This window comes from Herpailurus yagouaroundi, unplaced genomic scaffold, assembly GCF_014898765.1.
Source record: "Herpailurus yagouaroundi ecotype Mexico unplaced genomic scaffold, PumYag 29, whole genome shotgun sequence".
Lineage (NCBI taxonomy): Eukaryota > Metazoa > Chordata > Mammalia > Carnivora > Felidae > Herpailurus > Herpailurus yagouaroundi.
In genome coordinates this window covers 32969172-32992753 of record NW_024412377.1, presented here as the reverse complement: position 1 = coordinate 32992753, position 23582 = coordinate 32969172, and the positions used below count along the sequence as shown (strand labels likewise).

At 37.9% G+C, this 23582-nt stretch overlaps 1 protein-coding gene across 2 annotated transcripts in view; it reads left to right on the top strand.

Moving 5' to 3' along the window:
* The window catches only part of C6 (complement C6), a 72325-nt gene that overhangs the window by 20516 nt on the left and 28227 nt on the right, over positions 1 to 23582 (top strand). For both annotated transcript variants that reach the window (XM_040496118.1, XM_040496114.1), the window contains exons 5-8: positions 668 to 806; positions 7410 to 7548; positions 13637 to 13837; positions 19806 to 20046. In XM_040496118.1, coding sequence (XP_040352052.1) covers positions 668 to 806; positions 7410 to 7548; positions 13637 to 13837; positions 19806 to 20046 — 720 coding nt within the window. The remainder of the gene's footprint in view (positions 1 to 667; positions 807 to 7409; positions 7549 to 13636; positions 13838 to 19805; positions 20047 to 23582) is intronic.

Here is a 23582-nt window from a genome sequence, read left to right as displayed (position 1 = left end):
AGTCCAAGGATCCTTATGATATTCAGCAAATTTTAAAAAGAAGATAACTATCTGAGGACACGGGGTTTGTACTATTTTGCAAATTCACTCACTTAATCTGCTACCTAACACTGTAGTACCTAGGCATTTAACTTGCTCAAAAACTGAGATAGAATAAATTTTATGTTCTTGAACATCAGATTTTTAAAAAATCACGCAGCATGACTCTAATGTGTCTGGCTTCTCTCACTCAACGTAAAAATGTAGAGATACAGTGATATTATCGTGTGCATATATTAAATTATAGGGTTTTTTAAAAATAAAAACAGTGACCTTGATTTTGTTCTGAATCAAAACAGAAGTCTGAACTTACTGTTGATTTTCTCCTACAGAACATGATCTACAGCAAGTTCACTGTAATGAGAATGGGGTCCAGCACTACCTCCCTTATTTAAGACAATTAGCCCAATGGTGACTAAGTAATTCTAGGGTGACCCTGTAACCCTAAAAAAAAGGGGGAAATAGCAGCTTAGCATCTATTTCCATATTTCCTAAATCTGTATCAAAAATAATGAAAACTTTCCCTCACAACTCTCCCTTGAAACTTAAAGCACTCACTCATTTAAGATCAATGGATATTTTCGCAAATAATCATTTGTTGTTAATGTTGTTTGCTTTTCCTGACTAGGCCGCTGCATTGCCAACGGGTTACAGTGCAATGGAGAAAATGACTGTGGAGACAATTCGGATGAAAGGGATTGTGGAAGAGTAAAAGCACGGTGCCCACACAAGCAACCCATCCCCAGCGTACAGTTGATGGGCACTGGGTATGTAATGTCTTTTTATCATTTAAGGGAGTAAAGTCATCTCTGAATGAATGCTCTGGAAGTAGCAATGAAAACAATGAGAAACGAGAAACATGATTGTCCACCTTCTTCATCAACCTCTCATGACTCCTACCAGCCCTGTCTCCAATGCTTGGCTTCTGGCTCAGGCAGTATGTGGACACGGTCCTCACTCCTAGGGAGCAAAAGAATTTAGCATTTTCACAATTAGTCTGTACCAGGCAATGCCACAGGCTCTTCATCAACATTGTTTCCATTCTCATATATCCTTCAGACAGGTCTGGAGTGAATCAGGCAAACTGGTAGGATGCCAGCCATTCTGGAAAATACTAAGGTAGATTCCTGGGGCTAGGTCTTGAAATCGTGAGTAACCAATCAGAAATGCAGTTTCCTCATCTGTATGTGGGATGACTACAAGCTGAAGTTCTGTCCTAAGAAGTACTAATTAGATAGGACACCTGGGTGGCTTAGTCAAGCGTCCAACTTCGGCTCAGGTCATGATCTCACATGTGAGTTCAAGACCCAAATCACATGTGAGTTCAGACCCAAAATGTTAGCTGTGCTAACAGCTCAGAGCCTGGAGCCTGCTTCAGATTCTGTGTCTCATTCTCTCTCTGCCCCTCCCCTACTTGTGCTCTGTCTCTCTCTGTCTCTCAAAAATAAATAAGCCAAAAAAAAAAAAAAAGAAGTCCTAATTAGAGTTGATTTAAGTGAGAGTGTGTCAATACCATCTTATCGATGTGCAGAAATGGTTTTCTTCTTTTCCTATCCTTGGAAGAAAACCTTAGCCAAAAACTCCCACTGATAATGGAGAAAGAGGGTATCAGAAAAGTATGCTTGTGACTGTCTTGAAACTCAAAACACTCAGGAAGGAAAACCAGACCGCAAGCATGAGAGGCAAGCCTGGAGTCAATAATGGGAGACAAAGTCAGAAGGAAAGGAGTGAGGCAAACATAAAAAAAGAAAGGTGATTTATAAAAACAAACAAACAAACAAACAATGGTAAGAAAAGAGGGTAAGAGGTGAACTGAACATGGCTAAGGCACCCAAACTTCCTCTCACATGAACTATGTGATGCACTGATAGGTCAGGACAGTTTAAAGGCGGAATCAAACCTGCATAGTCACCTGTCCTACTTGCTCACCTTACAAACTAGGAAACTGAGACTCAGGAAGGTGAGATAAAATGCCCAAGTCTACCAGCTAGTAAATGCTGACACAAGAATTAAAATCCAGATTTCAAAACCCAGGTTATTCCCACCATTACATTCTGATTTAGGACAATATCCACCTTAGAAATGAGAACATACTGGAAGAAATGTCAGTAGACCGGGCAAACCTCCTTCCAGTCTTTGAATAGTACTCAGCAATTCTAACATTCCTATTTTAGGTCATGAGGACATTGGAGGTTTGGCAAGGAATTCTAAATCCATTGGACAGAGCCAATGTCTCAGAATACTTTGGGAAATATAAGACAATGAAAACAGAACTAAACCTTAGTTGGAAGTATAAGGAAAATCAGTACAGATAATCTCCTGTACTCTCTTTTTCCCATCAATTTTGGGCCAGAAAGCAAATAGTTTGCTATAGGCTTTTATTGCTTTGTATTAGACTCTTAAGTCTTCAGTTATGCAGCCAGACTTGTATAATATGAAACCTGGAGGCACCAAAGACAAACAGCAGTAGTTGCAAATACAACCTTATTTGAGTAGAATGAAAACCAGAAGCTAGTGAGACAAATTCAAGGATAGAAGTAAAATGGGGAGCAACTACTAGCCTGGAAGTAAAGGGATCCAGCTTCTAGAACTAGTTCTGCATTAACTCATTACATTGTAACGAAGTTATTGAATGTTTCTGGGTTGTTGTGTACATTGGATGACTACAAACCGGTTTGAGGTTCTGTCCTTAGAATTCCTAATTAGAGTTAATTTCAGTGAGAGTGTTTCAATAGCATTTTCTTATCAATGTATAAAAATGGTTTCCTTCTTTTCCTTTCCCTGGAAGAAAGCCTCAGCCAAAAACTCCCACTGATAATCACATTTTTTAATGTTCTGATTGATGAGGGGTGACATTACAAATTCACCTCTTGCTCAGTTGGTCTAGACTCTAGAGTTACAGATGGGGAGGACCACATGCTATGTGTACTTTGGCAAAAGGACCATGCGGCCCTCTGCCAACCAGAGCTGTTGTCCCAAGGTTTCTCAGAAATGAGCAAAACCTGCTGCTCAGGGACAGCCAGTCCTCTCCTCGCCTCTCCAGGGACTGAGAATTTTGAGAGCTGTTTACTGGAATCTCTTTCTAATCTGCTGGCCTTAGAATCTCTGCCCCCTCTCTAACACATTCCCACCCCAAAACAGTAGCCTCCTAGGTAGCCATACCTCTTCTTTTTATGTTTGTTTATTTATTTATTTGAGAGAGAGACAGACAGATCGAGTGTGAGTGGGGAAGGGGCAGAGAGAGAGGAGGACACAGAATTCAAGCTCTGAGCTGTCAACACAGAGCCTGATGTGGGGCTCAAACCCATGAACCACAAGATCATGACCTGAACCAAAGTTGAACACTTAACTGACTGAGCCACCCAGGCACCCCAGCCATACTTCTTTTGAAGTAGCATCTCCCCAAGAAAGAATTTAACAAGACATATCAACATTCCTACATTGCCAGCAGCAGTCACCAGGTATTAAACCTGAAGCAAGAATCAGGCAATAACAGCATACTATTTGTTTTTTCTTAGCCTCAGTCTAGGTACAAATGCATACACACACACACACACACACACACACACACACACACACACACAGGTACACACATGCATATTTACATTATGTGTGTATATATAATTTTTAATTAAATTTTAAAAGTTACAAAATATGACACATAACGCCAAACTAGATAAAAACACTTTAAAAACTTAAAATATGAAAGAGTATGGTGTATTTGAAACACCAAAATATTTAAAGCCAAGTTAAATACCGCAGAAGGAGGAGAATGAAGTGAAAATTGCTACATAGTTGAATTAACTCCTAAAAGATTCCTCAGGATGGCCCTCATAGAACCACCTTCATCAAACTATCTTTGGGCTCTCTGCTGCCTTTATAGATTCCTCATGACCTGGAGCCATTTTTCTCAAGCCCTTTCTTGTTTGTGACAAATTCTTAAGTACATTGTATGAAAGAGTATAAGGTCTGATACCATCTGCGTAAAGATAGTGTCAAATCCCACAGGTTAATGGCTTGGTCCCACAAGACCACCCCCCTCAGATGCTAATCATAAGTTCTAATTGTCACCTATGATTCTGACACCTAGGAGGTTTTCGGGACTCCCTCCTCTTTGATTAATTTGCTAGAATGGCTCATGGAACTCAGTAAAACAATTTACTTACTATTGTTAAAAAACAAAATTCAACTGAGTAAGTGAAGATCTAATTGGCTTCATTCAATGATTCATGAATCAGACAGCATCCCGTCTAGCAGATAGGAGCTCTGAGGAGCTATACAAAATGGAAGACTTTTATGGGCAGAAGGAGATGGAGCAAGGAAGTTTTTGCAAAGAGTGGAGCATTTCAGGCAAGGTCACTTTCCTATGAGGGAAGGCAGGGGTCAATCAGGCAGATTACTTCACTAGTGCTGACCAGGTAATTCCACATTGCTGGTTTAAGGCCACATTCCTAGGAAGGTAGTTGAGAACTGCAATAAGATTAGGCATTCAGTCTTGGTTTGCTGACATGAAGCTTAGCCCAAGTGACTCCATTTTGTTGTTTCTTTTTTTTAACACTGTTTACAAGTTTATGATAAAAACGATATGAAAAACAATACAGATGAACCTCCAGTTGGAAGAGATGAGTAAGGCAAGGAGCTTCCATGCCCCCACCAGGGAGGCCACTCTCACAGCACTTCCATGTGTACCAACTGAGAAGCAATCTGAACCCCATACTTGTGAGATTTTTATGTAGGCATGATCCATCATTGACTCCATTTTCGGCCCCTCTCCCCTCTCAAGAGGCGGGAGATAAAGCTGGATATTCCAAGCTTCTAAAATGGCTTGGTCTTTCTGGTGACCAGCCCCTACTCAGGAGCCTACCAAAAGTCACCTCATTACAACAAAGACACTCTTATCACCCAGGAAATTCTAGGGGATTTAGGAGCCCTGTGTCAGAAACTAGGATCAAAGACCAAATATTAGGGGGTGCCTGGGTGGCTCAGTTGGTTAAGCGTCCGACTTTGGCTCAGGTCATGATCTCACGGTCTGTGAGTTCAAGCCCTGAACCGGCTCTGTGCTGACAGCCCAGAGCCCGGGGCCTGCTTCAGATTCTGCATCTCTCTCTCTCTCTCTCTGTCCTTCCTCTGCTTGCACTCTGTCTCTCTCTCAAAAATAAATAAACATTAAAAAAAAAAAAACAATATTAGAACAAAAGATGCTCTCAGTGCTCTTATCACTTAGGAAGCCCCAGGAGCTAGGGGCACAGATCATTACATATATTTTTCTATTATCTCATCATATGTAATCCAGCATCATCAAACTTTTTGACACAAAACTTATTTTCACAGAATACATATTAATATCTATACGAATTTATAAATATATTAGCATCTTCTTTTGGTAGTTCTATTTAATTTTTTTTTTAATTCAAGTTAATTAACATACAGTGTGGCATTAGTTTCAGGAGTAGAACCCAGTGATGCATCTTTTACATATGACACCCAGTGCTCATCCCAACAGGTGCCCTAATTAATGCCCATCACCCATTCCCCCCACCCCATAAACCCTCAGTTTATTCTCTGTATTTAAGAGTCTCTTCCGGTTTGCCTCCTCTGTTTTTATCTTATTTTTCCTTCCCTTCTCCTATGTTCATCTGTTTTGTTTCTTAAATTTCACAGATGAGTGAAATAATATATTTGTCTTTCTCTGACTGACTTATATTGATTAGCATAATACACTCTAGTTCCATCCACATTGTTGCAAATGGCAGGATTTCATTCTTTTTGATCGCCAACTAATACTCCATTGTATATATATATACCACATCTGCTTTATCCATTCATCAGTCGATGGACATTTCGGCTCTTTCCATAATGTGGCCATTGTTGATAGTGCTGCTAGAAATATTAGAGTGAATGTGCCCCTTTGAATCAGCATTTTTGTATCCTTTGGGTAAACACCTAGTAGTGCAATTGCTGGGTTGTAGGGCAGTTCTATTTTTAGTGTTTTGAGGACACTCCATACTGTTTTCCACAGTGCCTACATGCATTTGTATTCTTACTAACAGTGCAAAAGTTCTCCTTTCTCCCCATCCTCACCAACATCTGTTGTTTCCTGAGTTGTTAATTTTAGCCACTCGGACAGGTGTGAAGTGTTATCTCATTGTGGTTTTGATTTGTATTTCTCTGATAATAAGTGATGTTGAGCATCTTTTCATGTGTCTGTTAACCATCTGGATGTCTTCTTTGGCAAAGTGTCTATTCATGTCTTCTACCCGTTTCTTCACCAAATTATTTGCTTTTTTAATGTTGAGTTTGAAAAGTTCTTTATAGATTTTGGATACTAACACTTTATCTGATATATCATTTGCAAATATCTTCTCCCATTCTGTCGGTTGCCTTTAGTTTTGTTGATTGTTTCCTTCACTGTGCAGAACTTTTTTATCTTGATGAGGTCTGAATAGTTAACTTTTGTTTTTAGGAAATCTAGTGGCATCTTAGAGAAGTTTTTCATCTGCCACAAAACAATTTCTTAAATTTCTATAATTTACTAAATACTTGATTTGTGCTAAGCTAATATCCTTGAGTTCCCTCATTTGTAAAATAGGGAAAATAATTATATCTATATCTACATCACAGGATTATCACAACTATTAAATAAATATAATAGTGACATTAAATATAGATCAAATAGTGCATGACATGTCTACTATATACATACAGATATACATATATACATATAATAAATATATATGTATATTTGCATATACTATATATATTTACATATACTATATATATGTATATATATGTAAGTATAAATATATAGTAAATACATGTGTAAAATATACATATAGTAAATACATACATGGGAATAAATAAATGTAAGCATTTGTTTAATAAATTTTAAATATTATTACAGGTATTAAAAAACAATATTACAATTTTGTTAAAATATTGCCATTAATGTTTAATTACTAGCTCTCTATAAGAATTCCTTTACTGTATCATACTGAAGGAAGTGGACTGAGAATGGCATTAATTATGTAATAATTTATTTCATAATCTGCTTCCAAAGTTTGCACCGGTTTTATAAGTCATAAAATAAAATAAACCTAATTTTTTTTTTCATGCTAAAAGCCCAGAATAATTAAGTGAGTGGAATAAGGAAGAATCTAACTGAGCCAGAGGGGCTGAGTTTTGGCTTCCAGCAATTTCTGGATGCCTCACCATAAACGAAAAAAAAAAAAAAAAAAGGCAGGGGGGCTTTTCTTCAAGTCATTTGTCATGAGTCAAAAATGTCTAAGAAAGGAATTTCTTTCATATAAGCACAGTAAATTTTAAAGATTGTTCTACATGTATTGAATTCTTGAAAATTACTTTGATTCCAGGTTTCATTTTCTAGCAGGAGAGCCCAGAGGAGAAGTCCTTGATAACTCTTTCACTGGAGGAATATGTAAAGCTGTCAAAAGCAGTAGAGCAAGTAATCCATACCGTGTTCCAGCCAATTTGGAAAATGTCAACTTTGAGGTATGACAGCCTATCATGGCGGCACCCTAGTGCCGATGGTGATGATAAGCAAAATTTCCAATGAAAAATTACTGATGAATGAAGGGACAGAATACAAAGGTAATGAACATTTTATATCACCTATTACAGTTGATGTTTAATCCTTCCACAACTCAATGAGGTCAGTGTTATTATCATCAATTTACAGGTGAGAAAACTAATGTAACTAATTTGCCCATAGGCAAACAGCCGGTAAGTAGTGGATTAGAGATTCAAGCCCAGGCTTCCCAAACTGCAGAGTCCATGCTTTCTCCAGTAAACATTTAGATGTACCATATCCCACACAGATAAATGGTTTGCTTTATTCAGAATTTACTCCCACCAAAGCTACTTCTCTCAGGTAACCACAACACTCAGACATGTAAGAGTGCCTGTCTTCTTAAAATATGAAGATGAAGCTAAGTGTAACAGGGGTAGTTCGTATCTTTCTTCCTATTTTACTAGTTGATTTGCTTTTCTGTTTTCCTAAGTGTAATGAGTGATATGCTACATACTCGCAGAATCTAGCCCAGTGCCTTATACATAGGCTGTCTACATTTGTTGAACTAAACAGTCTATTTCTTAAAAAAAAAAAAAAAAAAAAAAGTGTAGGGGTGCCTGGGTGGCTCAGTTGGTTAAGTGTCCGACTCTTGGTTTTGGCTCAGGTAATGATCTCATGGCTTCATGAGTTCCAGCCCCACATTGGACTCTGTGCTGGCAGTGTGGAGCCTGCTTGGGATTCTCTCTCTCTCTCTCTCTCTCTCTCTCTCTCTCCCCCTCTCTCTCTCTCTCTCTGCCCCTCCCCTACTTGTGCTCTCTCAAAATAAATAAATAAATAAATAAATAAATAAATAAACTTTTAAAAAAGGAGAAAAATTTTTTCAATTCATTTATTTTGAGAGAGAGAGAGAGAGCAAGCACATGCGTGTGAGAGCAGAAGTGGGGGAGAGAGAGAGGGAGATTGGGAGTCTCAAGCAGGCTCCACACTGTCAGTACAGAACCCGATCAGGGGCTTGATCTCACAAACCATGAGATTATGACCTGAGCCGAAATCAACAGCCAGATGCTTAACCAACTGAACCATCCAGATACCCCATCAATAACCTATTTCTTTTAATTTATAATAAGAACAGAGGAAAGATGTGATTTTAATGGTAACATCCATGCATACAAATTTGACATGTTTGAGAGAATTTCAGGGAGTCTAATGATTTCTGAGACTACTTTATGGATAGTGTGATTTCAGCAAAAGTCATTCAATTCTTCCTTTAGAAAACCTTTTACATATAACAAATACCAGTAGTTTTCCAATTTGATCAGCTTAATTTAAAGCCATCTAATATATATTAGTGGGCATAGGAAATGTCCTTGGGGACTAACTGCCAAATTCAAATACCTTTTGGGAGACTGACCCCAAAAAGTCCAATCTCTGCCTGCAGATAGAAGTGACATGGGTAACAAGTGACATGTGACCAGGTAAAGAAACTCCCCATTATCTCCCCACAGATCCAGAAGATGCTAATTCCGGGGGTCCACCACCACCAAGGGAGGTGGAAAAGTTCTTGCTGGTATGATAAATAGGAAGTCAGAATAGATACCGTTCCAAAGAAATAGTAATTCGGTCAATAATAACATTACTCTTTTTTTTTTTAATTTTTTTTTCAACGTTTATTTATTTTTGGGACAGAGAGAGACAGAGCATGAACGGGGGAGGGGCAGAGAGAGAGGGAGACACAGAATCGGAAACAGGGTCCAGGCTCTGAGCCATCAGCCCAGAGCCCGACGCGGGGCTCGAACTCACGGACCGCGAGATCGTGACCTGGCTGAAGTCGGACGCTTAACGACTGCGCCACCCAGGGGCCCCAATAACATTACTCTTAAGATGTATTGTATTGAGGGATGCTTGGGTGGCTCAGTCGGTTAAGCATCCGACTCTTGGATTTGGCTCAGGTCATGATCTCACAGTTTTGTGAATTCAAGCCCTGCATCAGTCTCTGTACCTCTGTCCCTCTCCTCTCTGCACCTACCCTACTTGCGCTGTCTCTATCTCTCCTCAAAATAAATAAATAAACTTTAAAAAAAATGTATTGTATTGAATAGGCTTTAGAGACAGAGCTAAAACCCAAACGTTTACATATAATACTGTTACACTGAACCTAAACAATCAATCCATATGGTTACTTTTAAAATACAGTGATCCCTCCCACCCAATACTTAGGTATTCTCAGCAAGCATCTATTTCATGCACTTTTACAAGTAACATGTTAAACTCAGCTCATGAGATGAGGGCAAATTTGTTATCTAAACTTTTCATACTTGATAGTTTTGAAGGTGTTTGCTTGTACTGTCTTACTCAATTCCTGTAACAACCTTCCCAGAAAAGTAAAAGATTGTTTATATCCATCTTACTAATAGGAGATCAAAGTTAGATAACTTTCTCAGAGTTATGCAACAAGTAAATGGCACGGCTCTTAGTGCAGTGCTGCTGAAGCTAGATGAGCCCTTGACCATAACAGCAAGAAAGACATTAACAACTGTGCAATGCATGCCAGGTTTGAGTACCTTTCAAAACTACCATTTAAAAGGTATCACCTGTGAGGTTCATGAATGATGTACCAGAGCCAGCTCTTCCAGCTTAAAAGAGCCAATCCTTAAATTGTTGGGAACTTCGGAAGCCAATTGGTAAACATAGCCATGACTGAATATTAGATATATAATCTTACAATTAAATAAAAATATTAAAAGCATAGGTGATAATTACCCAAAATTTATCAATTCTCCATTATTTTGTTACATTTTACCATCGATGCTCTTGAAGTTACTTACATCTATTGAATCTATGTTACAAAAATGCTATATAATAATTTGCTGCTGTGCATCTCTTTCCGAGTTTGAGTTAAGGGGCATCACACAGGCAGCTGGGATCAGCTATGATAGGAAAACAAAAGGCAAGTGCTGTAGTAAATCACAGGTTTTCCCCTTGCCAGAGAGCTGGTTTTTGAACATTCACCAGCAGACCACTGGATCCACCCACATAACTTGGTAACCCAAGTCTGGATGGCTAGTTACATCGGGTAATACAGCCTGAAAATCCTCATCCAGAATAAAATAGACTCATTTCATTGTCAATGTAGATCTAAAACTTGTTGAACTTCAAGAAGCTACCTGAGTTGATCTCTAACTATATGTTGTTGAGTCTTAGGTACTATTGAACTGCTGATGAAGGTCATGGTGATATTTCTTCAAACAAAAGTTTGGGAATAACCAGAGTCAAGGTCGCAAGAGAGTGGTGGACTTTTCACTGGTCCCTGTATTACTTCGATCATGCTGTCAGCAGATAGCTGTGCAAATATAAGCTGTATCTTATTGAGAACAATAGAGGAGGAGAAATTCAGCAGGCATCTGACTTCCCTTCTCCCATAGTATTGGAGTTCATGAAGACAGGTGAAACAACAGGTTGGCTGGTACACAAAGAGGCTCGTGAAAGGAAGGGAAGGGAAAGCTTTGGCTAGGAAGTCAGAATAGAAGTCCATAGGAAGAATTCTTCCCCTCAGGGATCCCCCAGCTGCCAAGTGCAGAGCTCTGTCACCATAACATCCCTGAATCAGTCCGCAGAGTTGCACCACTTACTTAGGAATCCTCCTCTCTTTTTCTAGGCGGCGCTGTGTGCTAAGCATTTGCTGTCAACAGCAAACTGCAGAGTATGGTTACCGCTAGACTTTGATTCTTAACAATACACTGGCCTACCTAGACAGGCCCCTTGCTGCATCCCAAAGCCTAAAAATTTTCATAGCTCTGCAGTCCCTCAAATCCTCCCCAAATCCCATGTGAAATTCACAACTTCAGGTTCTGTCTCTGACCCTCATAGCACAGGAAGTCAGTTGCCACTGGTCTCCATTCCTCCAGTCCCTCTTATCTCCTTCTGCTCCTCCTTACAAACCCATCTCCTTTCTTCAAACACAAAAGTAAGTGTCAACACACATAAATTCCTAGGTCATCAGCCCACTGGATCCACAGTGAGGATGGATGGGCTCAGCGATGTATGTAATTATATGTAAATGAGGGGGTACCTGGGTGGCTCAGTCGGTTAAGCATTCGACTTCAGCTCAGGTCACGACCTCAGGGTTCGTGAGTTTGAGCCCCGCATCAGGCTTTCTGCTATCAGCACAGAGCTTTCGATCCTCTGTCTCCCTCTCTCTCTGCCCCTCCTTCACTTGTTCTCTCTCTCTCTCTTTCTCTCAAAAATAAATAAATAAACTTTTAAAAATATCTTTAAAAAATAATAATGTGTAAATGAAGATTAAAACCTTGTTCCCAGAGTTTGGTTAACATCTCTTCCTGGGAAAATCTATCCTTTCAAAAGTTGCCTTGGCTTTGCAAGTTCCCTTTCATGGAAGAGCATCCCCATCCTCTCTCCCTCTCTCCCCCTGTCACCCCCACATCTACTTGGTCAACAATTTCTGTGAACTTACTTCCTAAATATCTTTCAAATGCCCTACTTTCTCTCCACCCAACCGCCACCCCATGGACCTGGCCATTATCCTGTCTCACTTGACTTCCTCTAACAGTTTTTTACAACTGCTCTCCGTGCCTCCACTTTAGTTAACTATAGTTAACCTGATCTCCGCAAAAACACAGATGTCACAGTAACACTCCCAATTTTTCATTCATTCCATTAATAGTTTTAAAGAACCTATTATATGCAAAATCTTGCCTTTACAAGTCAATTCAAATACTTTCTCAGGGCATTCAAGGCCCAGCCCCAGGTTTCCAGTTCAGTCTAATTTTTCAGCCCTGCTCACCCATGGGTAGATTTTCTCTGAGCTGCTGCCCAGGATATCTGAGCCCCCTTCCTTACATGCAAATATCTTTTCCTTTAAGCAGATACATCTTTTTGTGTATAAGAGCTAATTCATTTGACAATAAATTTCATATTTAAAAAAAAAGAGCTAATTCATAAAACAAAATATTTGTAGTCTGAGTTTTTTTAGAGAAATGGTAAAGAAATGTCAGCAGCTATATTTAAATAGAATTGTATCGCCTCATTGCTAACTGAAGAGCTTCATTTTAGGGCCCTTTAAAGGCTAACTTGCATGCCCTGTAGTATCAAAAGTCACATTGAACTTTTGTGTGAATCTTACTATTGAGCAAGATTCTTTTGCAACTGGGTTATTTTGTCTTTCCTCCACTAATTGTACAAGCTCTTTGTGACATGTGGTTTGCCTCACGGTGCATTTTAATTTTGAATATTTTAAAACAAGAAATTTTTCCATTGCAAACCAGACAGGCATCTTTAACATAAAGTACTCTTCAATCAATTTATTTTGCAACTTTTTTTTTTTTAATTCATCCATCGTCCCTTTTTGCCAGCATAATCATAACAGGGATTTAACTTGTACTGGGAAAATACCCTGCTCCACTCCTACTTCAAGTCAAGTCCCACTGGATTTTTTTTTTTTCCTCCTCTTTCCAGACCCAGTCAGTGAAGGATTATAACCCTCCACCATGCAGAACCAATCAAGTATTTGTCCTCTGTCCCATAGACATAGCCAGTAGAGTGCTGATGCCCAACATCTAAATAAGTCTAAGTGGGTGGGGATGCAACCAGAGCAAAGAAGGACAGGATTTGTGCTCCCATCTGCTAGGCCTCAATTTTCTGGAAGATACCTTCAGTTAGATTGCAAAGAGGCTCAAAGTCACAGGCAGACCAGAAATAGCCCTCGTTTTTTTTTTTTTTTTTATCATGCTGTTAAATATCATTTTAGGAGTTGTTTCCTTGACAAAGACTTTCCTGGTGTGGCCCCTCTGGGTTCAATGATTATTTAGGACAACTTCTTTTGGAGCACATCACTTCCCACACTGGATTAAGTGTCTGTGCTTGTTTGTCTCTCTAACTAAACTATTGACTCATGGAGGGCAGGAACTAATTTTTCTTTTATTTCTAGCAAAATGGGTTCTCAACAAATATTTATTGAATGCATAAAGGAATGAAGCATCATTGCCTGAGATCTTAACAAGTAGTTCTAATATTTCCTAAGTTTCATCCCATTTCATATGGATTTTTCTCCAGGTGCAAACTGAAGAAGATGATTTAGAAACCGATTTCTACAAGGACTTAGTTCCTCTTACAAAAAATGAAAATAAACAAGCTGCATTCCGGGGCGAAGAGAAAAAAAACTTTCATGTACCAATTTTTTATTCCTCAAAGAAAACTCAAAGCACCACCCATAATTCTGCCTTCAAACAAGCCATTCAAGCCTCCCACAAAAAGGTAATAAAAATGGTTCCCAATCTTTTCATTCTTTTCTGAAAGTTAACACTAAGTCCAGCAATCATGCAATGAGAAGGGGAGAGTTTTTGATATCAAATTGGCAAGATTTCGAACACAAATTTAAATAGATTTAGTTTGTTGATAAATCCCATTTCAAAAGTTATAGAAGTGATATGTATAATGTTGCATACATTTGGCTGTGTTTATGGTTGTGTTCTGTTTAAGTTTTCTTTGTCTTAGTGTTTTAGGTGTATTTTTTATAAGCTACATGTAACAGAACTTTACTTTTTTAACATAATCTGACAATTAGAACTTTGCTAGGGAAATTCTGCCTTCTTTGATTTAACAAACTCACTGAAATACTTGATCATGTTTCTTCCATCTTTAATTTTTCATACTCATTTTACTTTGTTGCTGTTTCCTATTTCTCTACTATGGCTGTCTTTGTCACATTTCTGGTTACCCCTTTTGGTCATTTTGGAAGTTCTACTAGAACATTTGGAAGTTCTCTCTTTTTTAGAGAGAGTGCAAATGAGGGAGGGACATAGAGAGGGGAACAGAGGATCCAAGGTGTGTTCTCTGCTAACAGCAGAGAGCCCGATGCAGGGCTCAAACCCACGAACTGTGAGATCATGACCTGAACTGAAGTTGGATGCTTAACCAACTGAGCCACCCAGGTGCCCCCTAAACTTTTTAAATTCTGCTTGTGATGACCTTTCTCTAGTTAACAAGCATAATTAAGCCTATGTTTTTTCTTTTATCACATGAAGTAATATCTACAGCCCCCAAAAGATATTTTACTTCCCCACACCCCATTCCCACTATCTCCTTGAGAATGGGTCTACATTCTGAGCTCCCCTACCAATATCATTACAGGCCTCCAAAACCTCAATTTTACTGAGGTAGTTCAAAACCTTTGTGTTCCAAGCTATTCGCTAGGATTGTTTTGTGTTCAGTTTTATATTACATATGTTCATTTGTATTTTATCCTGACTCTTGTGTAGTCTATTTTAAAGATTCCTCACATAACACTTATAAATTCCAAGTTCATAGTCTGTATTTTATATCTGTGTAATATTTTATATACATACGTGTGTGTGTGTGTGTGTGTGTGTGTGTGTGTGTGTCTATACATTTACTCCCTAAGTCCTTATATATCTAAAAAGCCTACATTTTCCCTGAGCAATAAAGATAAGGAATATCTTGGCCAAATATAGGAATCTTGAATCATAGTCTTCTTTTCTTGGTAGTTAGTGGATGTTATTCCACTATCTTCTACTTTTCGTTGTTGCATAGGAAAAATCACATGGATAACTGGTTGTCTTTCTTTTATTTTCTCTGTCTGGAAATTTGTAATTTTTATTGTTGTTGTTTATAATTTAGGTTGTATCTGAGTATTAGACTTCTTCCATTAATCTTGCCAGGAACTAACAAAGTTCTTTCAATATGTAAAGATATATCTTCATCCAGTAATCTTTCTTCCTCCCTTGCTTTTTCTTTTATTATTTGTATATTAAAACTCCTGGACATGTTTTCCAGCTCTTAAGCGATTTAGGAGATAGATTTCTATTAGACATTTTTAAACATTTACAAAGTTCTTTTAAAATAGAATCTGTTCCTGGGGTGCCTGGGGTGGCCAAGTTGGTTAAATGTCTGACTCTTGATTTCAGCTTAGGTTGTGAACTCACGGTTCTTGAGTTCAAGCCCTGTGTCTGACTCTGCACTGACAATGCTGAACCTGTTTGGGATTCTCTCTGCCCCTCCCCAACATGCTTGCTCTCTCTCTCTCTCTCTCAAAATAAATAAATGAACTTAAAAAAAAAAATAGTCTCTGTTCCTCCCAAAACCACCACTCTCAGTGGTATTTGCTCCTTCCAAAGAGATGAATGGGAAGACTGAGCCCTGAATCATAGACTGTGAAGGGGCGGTGAAAAGAGGAACCACAACCGGAACAAAGGGGAACAGCAGCTGGAGGCCATCATTTTATGGCTCCTCCTGCCCTTACCATAGTGCCTCTCACACATTTATTTATTCATATATATATATATATATATAGCCCCATTTATAGATAATTTTCCTAGGCTAATTTCATTTATCTTGAAAAGAACCCTAAGGGGGAATCAGAGTAGATATTTTCAAGAACACTTTACAGATGAGTACATGAAGTCCATGTATTTATTCTGAAGTCAAGAAATATTTATCAAATATCTACCATGTGCCAAGTACTACACTAAAACTCAAGAAGCTGAGTGGCTCCTGTGATGTCACAGTGAGTAAATGCCAGAGTCGGGCATTGAAATCAGCTTTCTGATTTTCGCCCACTGTTTATATCCACTACATTATACCTCAAGCTATCTGCTTGTTCATTCATTCTGTTATTCATAATTTCAACAAACTATGAAGAGAGTAGAGTTCTGGTGATATGAACACATAAAAGAAAAAAGAGGGAATCAAATGATTCCTTTTATAACATATCATTAGTTCACTTTAGAATGGGCTATAGGTAGCATAGTGTCTCTCAAACTTACCCCAAATTATATTCTTTTTTTCTTTTAAATTTTTATTTTAATTCCAGTTAACACAGTGTTATATTAGTTTTAGGTGTACAATATAGAGATTGAACAATTCCATACAACACCCGGTGCTCATCAGACAAGTGCACTCCTTAATCCCCATCCCTTTTAACCCATCCCCCCACTCACTTCCCCTCTGGTACCATCAGTTTGTTCTGTATAACTAAACGTCTGTTTTTTTTTATTCGTCTCTCTCTTTTTCCCCCCTAGTTCATTTGTTTCGTTTCTTAAATTCCACATATGAGTGAAATCATCTGGTATTTGTCTTTCTCTGACTTACTGCACTTAGCATAATACTCTGGCTGTATCCGTGTGATTGTAAATGGCAAGATTTCATTCTTTCTTATGGCTGACTAATGCAAATTATATTCTCAAGACAAGTTAGTATTGGGGCGCCTGGGTGGCTCAGTCGGTTGAGCGTCCGACTTCGGCTCAGGTCATGATCTCACAGTTCATGAGTTCAGGCCCTGCATCCGGCTCTGTGCTGACAGCTAGGAGCCTGGAGCCTGCTTTGGATTCTGTGTCTCCCTCTCTCTCTGCCCCTCCCCGACTTGTGTTCTGTCTCTCTCTGTCTCTCTCTGCCTCTCAAAAATAAAGAAAACTAATTTTAAAAATTTACAAAAAAGACAAGTTAGTATCAGAATTATTAGGAAGTAAAAATATACATCCCATGGCCCTTCTCTTAATATACTGATTCAGAATATCTGGGATTGGGCATGTGATTCTGGTTTTCTTTTTTTAAGCCCCCAGCTCATTCTGATATAGCCAAGATTGGAAACAACTGCTTAAAAATATAGTCCAAAATGAGAAGGAAAATGGATATGTAGAAAGAGACATAGATATATACATCAGTCTCAACATTAAGATTTGCTTCACAGAATTGGTTTATAAATGTTTCAGCCATGCTAGAGAAAACTTGTAAAATCCTTATCTGTGGATAAACAGATGTTATTTGATCCTCTAAGAGTCTGCCCCAAATTGGGAACATTTTAGGCTATTCACAGTAGCAGCTGGAACTTTTGAAACTGCTAATATTCACCCATTTTTGACCTACAAAACTGTCAACTTCATCGGGTTCTACCCAGTATCTTTGATTAGATGGCAACAGAATAAGGAAATCCTGGGTTAAGTAGAAAACACTAGTGATGCGGCGCCTGGGTGGCTCAGTCAGTTAAGCGTCCGACTTCGGCTCAGGTCATGATCTCACGGTTTGTGAGTTTGAGCCCCGCGTCGGGCTCTGTGCTGACAGTGCAGAGCCTGGAGCCTGTTTCGGATTCTGTGTCTCCCTCTCTCTCTCTCTGACCCTCCCCCACTCATGCTCTGTCTCTCTCTGTCTCAAAAATAAATAAACGTTAAAAAAAAAAAAAGAAAGAAAACGCTACTGCAACGTCTCTTAGTCTTCAAATAGTGAAAACAAGGTACCACTAACTTGAAAATCAATCCACTCCCTCCACTGGAGCTTAATGCTTTATTTATTCATTTCATCAATCACAGATCTAACTAAACATTTGTTAGGCAGATAATCTGTTTCAAAGTCAAAATACCAGGTGTCTCAGTAAGATTCGGTGCTTTTCTGAATTACTTTATGAAGTTGAACCCACAAAAAGATGGTAAAAATAAAGCAAGATCTCACAGAATGTTGAGACAGATCATACATTTTTTATTTTTTAAATATTTTTTAAAGTTTATTTATTTTGAGAGAGATAGAGAGGCAGAGAGAGAGGGAGAAAGAGAGAGAATCCTCAACAGGCTCCATGTTGTCAGCACAGAGCCCAACACAGGGCTCGAACCCACGATCTGTGAGATCATGACCTGAGCCAAAACCAAGGGTTGGGACACTTAATGACTGAGCCATCCAGGCATCCCGATCATACATAGTTAATAACCTACTGTCATGTAATGGGTTAGCCTAAAATAGCCCCATTTTAACCATGATGCATTTGATAAATGCTTGGCTTGTGCTGAGTTGAGTTACCAAAGTTTCACTTGTATGTTTATAATTTAGTTGGTAGAGCAACCTGGAAATTTTGAACCACCCATTCCAATGTCCATGTCTGAATAGGTATTTCAGATACTCTGGAAGTGAGTGCACTTCTTACTAAAAGCATAATGTCCCTCCAACTTTCTAAAGGCATGGTTCTGTGACAAAATTCAAGTATTAAACTTAAAAATAGAATTGATGGACAATGAAAATGTAAGCCCCTCAAAGGGATGAACTTTGTCTACCTTGCCCATTTCTGTGTCCACAGCATCTGAGGTAGCTGAGCAATAAATGTGTTAAAAGGCAAAAAGGGAGGGTGAGGGGTGGGAAGGGGTAGGAGAGAAGCAAAGGGAAAGACAGAGGGAGGGGAGTGAGTGGTGACTCTTCTTCAATACTTGTGATTATTTTTTTTCTTTTGTGTTAGCAGACATTTTATGCCATAATTATAGCACACAAGAAAACAGCAATTTAATAATTTACAGCTACGATAAAGTTCTTTTGCTGAAATACACTCCTCTCTCTGCTCCTATGACTCAAATACTACAATTTGCTAAAATTGAGAAATAGATAAAAATTATATAATTTTTTTAAGAACAGCATATATGGATACACTCATAAAACTCAGTGGATATGTAGAACAATAATTTAATGGAATGAGATTTGGATATAATACCAACAACCACCAAATCATAGATTAACCCAACATAAAAAGAAATGAATAAAAAAACTCTCAAACAAATATTTCTGTTGATGGGTGGAAGAGGGAGAATATAAATAATTTTGTTTAATCTTAACCCTGAGTAATTTTGAATCACAGTGTTTGAAAGGGGTGTGGTATGTCATCTGGTGGATAACTGTCATTTATAGACCAGGTGACATTTCACAGACAACTGGGGCCTAGAAAATGCAAATGCCAGTTAGTGACAAAGTTGTGACTTGAATCTCAATTGCGTAACTTCCAATTAAAAATATATGCAATCCTTTTTCGACGTGTTGCATCAGCAAGTCTTTCTAAATAAAAACTCAGTAGGGACACAGCTACGATTGACAAGCAAGAGTGAAAGATTTACTTTTCTGATAATTGATTGATCTCTTTTTGGTATGCCTTTGGTATGCCTATTGATCTCTTTTGATAAGCCTACCAAACCTATGCCTCAGTCACAGTTTACATGACTGAGATCATCTTATCTGTTCAGCACTTTGGACGTCGCAGGAAAAAGTTGTGGAAAATAAAATGAAAATTATGTTTTTGTGTGTGAGATCATGCCATAGAGAGTTAAAGTTATCATGTTATGGTTGGAAGGCAGCTAGTGATATATAGATGACATTTAAAGGCTTGACACTTCAAGCTTTTATTACGTTTAATCATCTTGTTTTCTTTCTTTTTTCTCCTCTTTTCTCCTCTTCCATTTAGGATTCTAGTTTTACTAGGGTCCATAAGGTGATAAAAGTCTCAAACTTCACAATGAAAACTAAAGATCTGCAGCTTTCTGATGTCTTTTTGAAAGCACTTAACCACCTGCCTCTAGAATACAACTTTGCTTTGTATAGTCGGATATTTGATGACTTCGGGACTCACTATTTCACCTCTGGCTCCCTGGGCGGCGTGTATGACCTCCTCTACCAGTTTAGCGTCGAGGAACTGAAGAACTCAGGTAGACCTTCTGCCGGCCTCCCTTTTTTCTTAAGCCTGATTCGACTGCGTGCAATTCATTTTTCTCTTATTCTATTAATTCTTCTTTATTAACTCTTAGACTCCACTGTACTTCCAAAATGATAAGAAGAACAACCAAAAGGTACACACTCAAATAAATAAAAATATACAATTAGGACCCCCCCAAAAAAGAAAAAATATACTTAACCTCTCTCATTGGGCATTAGATTTGTCTCTGAGTTTCCTGACATGTGGGAACATCATAAGCTACACAGTAGTGGTAACCTAAAAGAGAGATACATGCTATTACCTCAAGAAAAATGAGATTTGTCCTGAAACTAAACTCCAAAAGATAATTTACTTACAGCAATTTTATAGGAGATAATAATTTTATAGAACAATAATTATAGCAAATTTTCTAAGTCTTTTTCTTTTAATAATGTTTTAAGTAAAAGCCAAGGGCATTAAGATAAAAGAACAATTAAGAACTTGACAAGGAACTAAATTAATGTGGGCTAGATATGCACCTACCAGTGATAAAATTGAAACCAGATGAGAAGCACTTATTTTGAAGAAAGTTGGCAAATTTTTATTTTGGGATATAATCAGGGATATTTTTCTGCTTATATGTAAAATAACAATAAAAACCTTGGTTTATAGATAAACCTTGGTTTCTTAAGTGTTAGCTTAACTTGCCACTATTAATTATTATTATAGCTTAAACACCATTGGATAAATTCATTTTCAGACTCCTTTGTGAAATGACACAGGGCCTTTGTGATGATTCTATCATGTGTCTCTTGAGAACATGGTTAGGAAACTGTAACCAGAACTCAACTGACCAATTACCCGATATAAATAAGAATTCTTGATCATGCAACTTTTATATAGAAGAAATCAGGAATTCATTTAAAGAGACATCAGGCCAACTCTGGGGCCAACAGAGTGTCAATCCCTTTGTTCTTACATCTCATGATGGCAAATACTAATGTTTAATGTGGCTGCCCTGAGTTATTCCAAACTTTAAGTGACCAGATATCCCTCATGATCTGCTTCCTAAGAGAGAAGAGGGCATAAATGTCTTTGAGAAGGACTTTCAGTAAGAGGATCTAAAAAAATTACTATCTGACAGAGTTACTGAAATCCAAAAGATTTATGCTGTGATGGGCTTTTCACATTGCCTGACCCTTATGTTTCATTTCAGTTATCCTTTCCACAGGAGTGATGTTTGTATGATGAATTTGGTATCTTCTCCCATGAGAACACCAGCAACATTAATGCTGAGCAAAAGTGCTTGGGGAAAATCTGTGGCCCTTGATTGGTTTCATCTCACCCCTGGGATGAAATTATTCTGGTCACTTGCTGCTATAGCCCAGAAAATAATTTCTCATTTGATCAGCTGTACTTTCATGCATTCAAAGCAAAGCCTCTAAAGGCTCAGAGATCAGGTCAGTTAAAGAACTATGTGAATCTTTAATCAACCATCCAGCATTTTAATAGTTGAAGACCCCTGACCAAAATGAAGTGATGAGCTACACTTTCCTACTGAAACATTCTCACCTTCTGTGTCTTTCTCTATAAATAGAGGTAGAGGCTAACAAACAGGAACACATAATAAGGGAAAGAAAGGGAGTTTGAGATGTAATAGGAAACTGGAGATATATGACCGTAAATACCTATGTACTCATATACAAACTATATACATATATATATGCATGTATGCATATATATATATACATATATATATGTATGTACACACACACACACATATATATACACACACACACACATATATGACATATATAGTACTTAAAGGGTATATATATGTATATTTGATTAAACATATTTCTATATTCTTATATGTAATATATATTCTTATATTCAATGAGTATATATTTCTCTGAGTCACAAAAATAATACCGATGCACAGTTTTAATTATGGCTAAGATGAAGCACGCCCAGACAGAAACAAATCTCAATAAAATGGAATTCCTTGGTGGGTATGCTCACCTGTTTTTGCCTGCTCTCTAAATGAATATATATTCTGGCCTCCTCCTCTCTTTTTCCATTTCTTTTCCCTTTGCGTAGCCATAACATGAAACTAGAGTATAGGCTTGGTTTTTATTTGCTTTATTCAGTAAGAATTGTATCCCTTGTCATTAATTTCAAAAGTATGACCTGACTATTTCATAGTACCTTCTCTCCCTCAAGAGGAGTAAAGCAAAATTAAATTGCTTTTTATTTGCATCCTTCATATATTCCTCTATTGTTCAATGTCCCATTGTCAATTTAAAACCTGAAGAAAAGTTGACATTGCTTCAGTGTGCTAGGTGAAAAAAAAAATTCAGAAATACAGTAAGAACATTAAAGAATTAAAATATCATAATATGCAAGATGGTAATTTAAACTCCTTTTGTTGAGAAGTCATTTCCTACTCTGAACTGGGAGGAAAACAATTACTGGCCCCACCATTTACCCGTATGACATTTTCAAGTAACACTGTTGACCTTTGCCCAGAATAGCTGAGGACATTTCTGAAATGCTTGTCCCTACGCAACATCAGAGGGACGCTTGGGTTTGAGAGGTCAAGTGCTACAGCATCCGGCAATTGGATAGAGGTCAGGCAGCAAGCTACAGGTTATACAGGGGAAGACAGGCTTATCCAGAAATTCACTGATAAAGCCTTCATATTTTAATGGCATGACCAACGAATGCCATGGCTCATAAGAAGGATTCACCATTTGAATCTTCAAAGATTCTCCATTAGCTCTCAGAAAATGAAATTAAGTTGATAGTTAATTAATTATGTTATAGTTAATGAATTGGACACAGAAAATTTAATTTTCATTTATAAGTAATAAAAACTTAATGAAAAAATTCAAAAAGGATAGGAGCTCTACAACATAAATGCATTAAATTCCTAACATGGTCTAATCATTATACTGATCTACTTGTTAGAACAATACTACCAGAAAATGACTCATATTTATTCAGCTTGACCAAAAAAGAAAAACAGACTTTTTGTTTGTTTGTTTGTTTATTAGAGTTAAAGATGCAAGGTAAACATCAAGACTTCAAACTAAGAATTTTTCACTGCCAACTTATAACGCATCCCTTCAAATGTGTCAAACTATTGAAAAAACTATGAAGTGGGCAGACCCCGTCCCCTTCCACCCCATCCCCGTCTACCTGGCCTCATTTCTCAGTCATCTGTGCCTTTAGGATTCAATTTCAGCATCACACCTAAACTGTGCCTCAAGCTCTAAAAATATTCCTCTGCCGATTATGATCTACAACCCTGAACATCAGTATTTGATGAACTACTTTGCTTTAAGGTGCTTAAGAGCTGATCCTAACAGTTGTATCTCTTGTGTGTTCATGTTTTGTGAGGCAATTTTTAACTAAACATCAAAAACCTGAATTCTTGTGTCAGCTATACTTTAGTTGAAATAAATTATGTTAAAAACAAAAACCAAAATCTGGAATCTAATTTTGGTATTTCAGGTAGCAGGTCAGGAGGCTTAGGAAGCTCTTCAG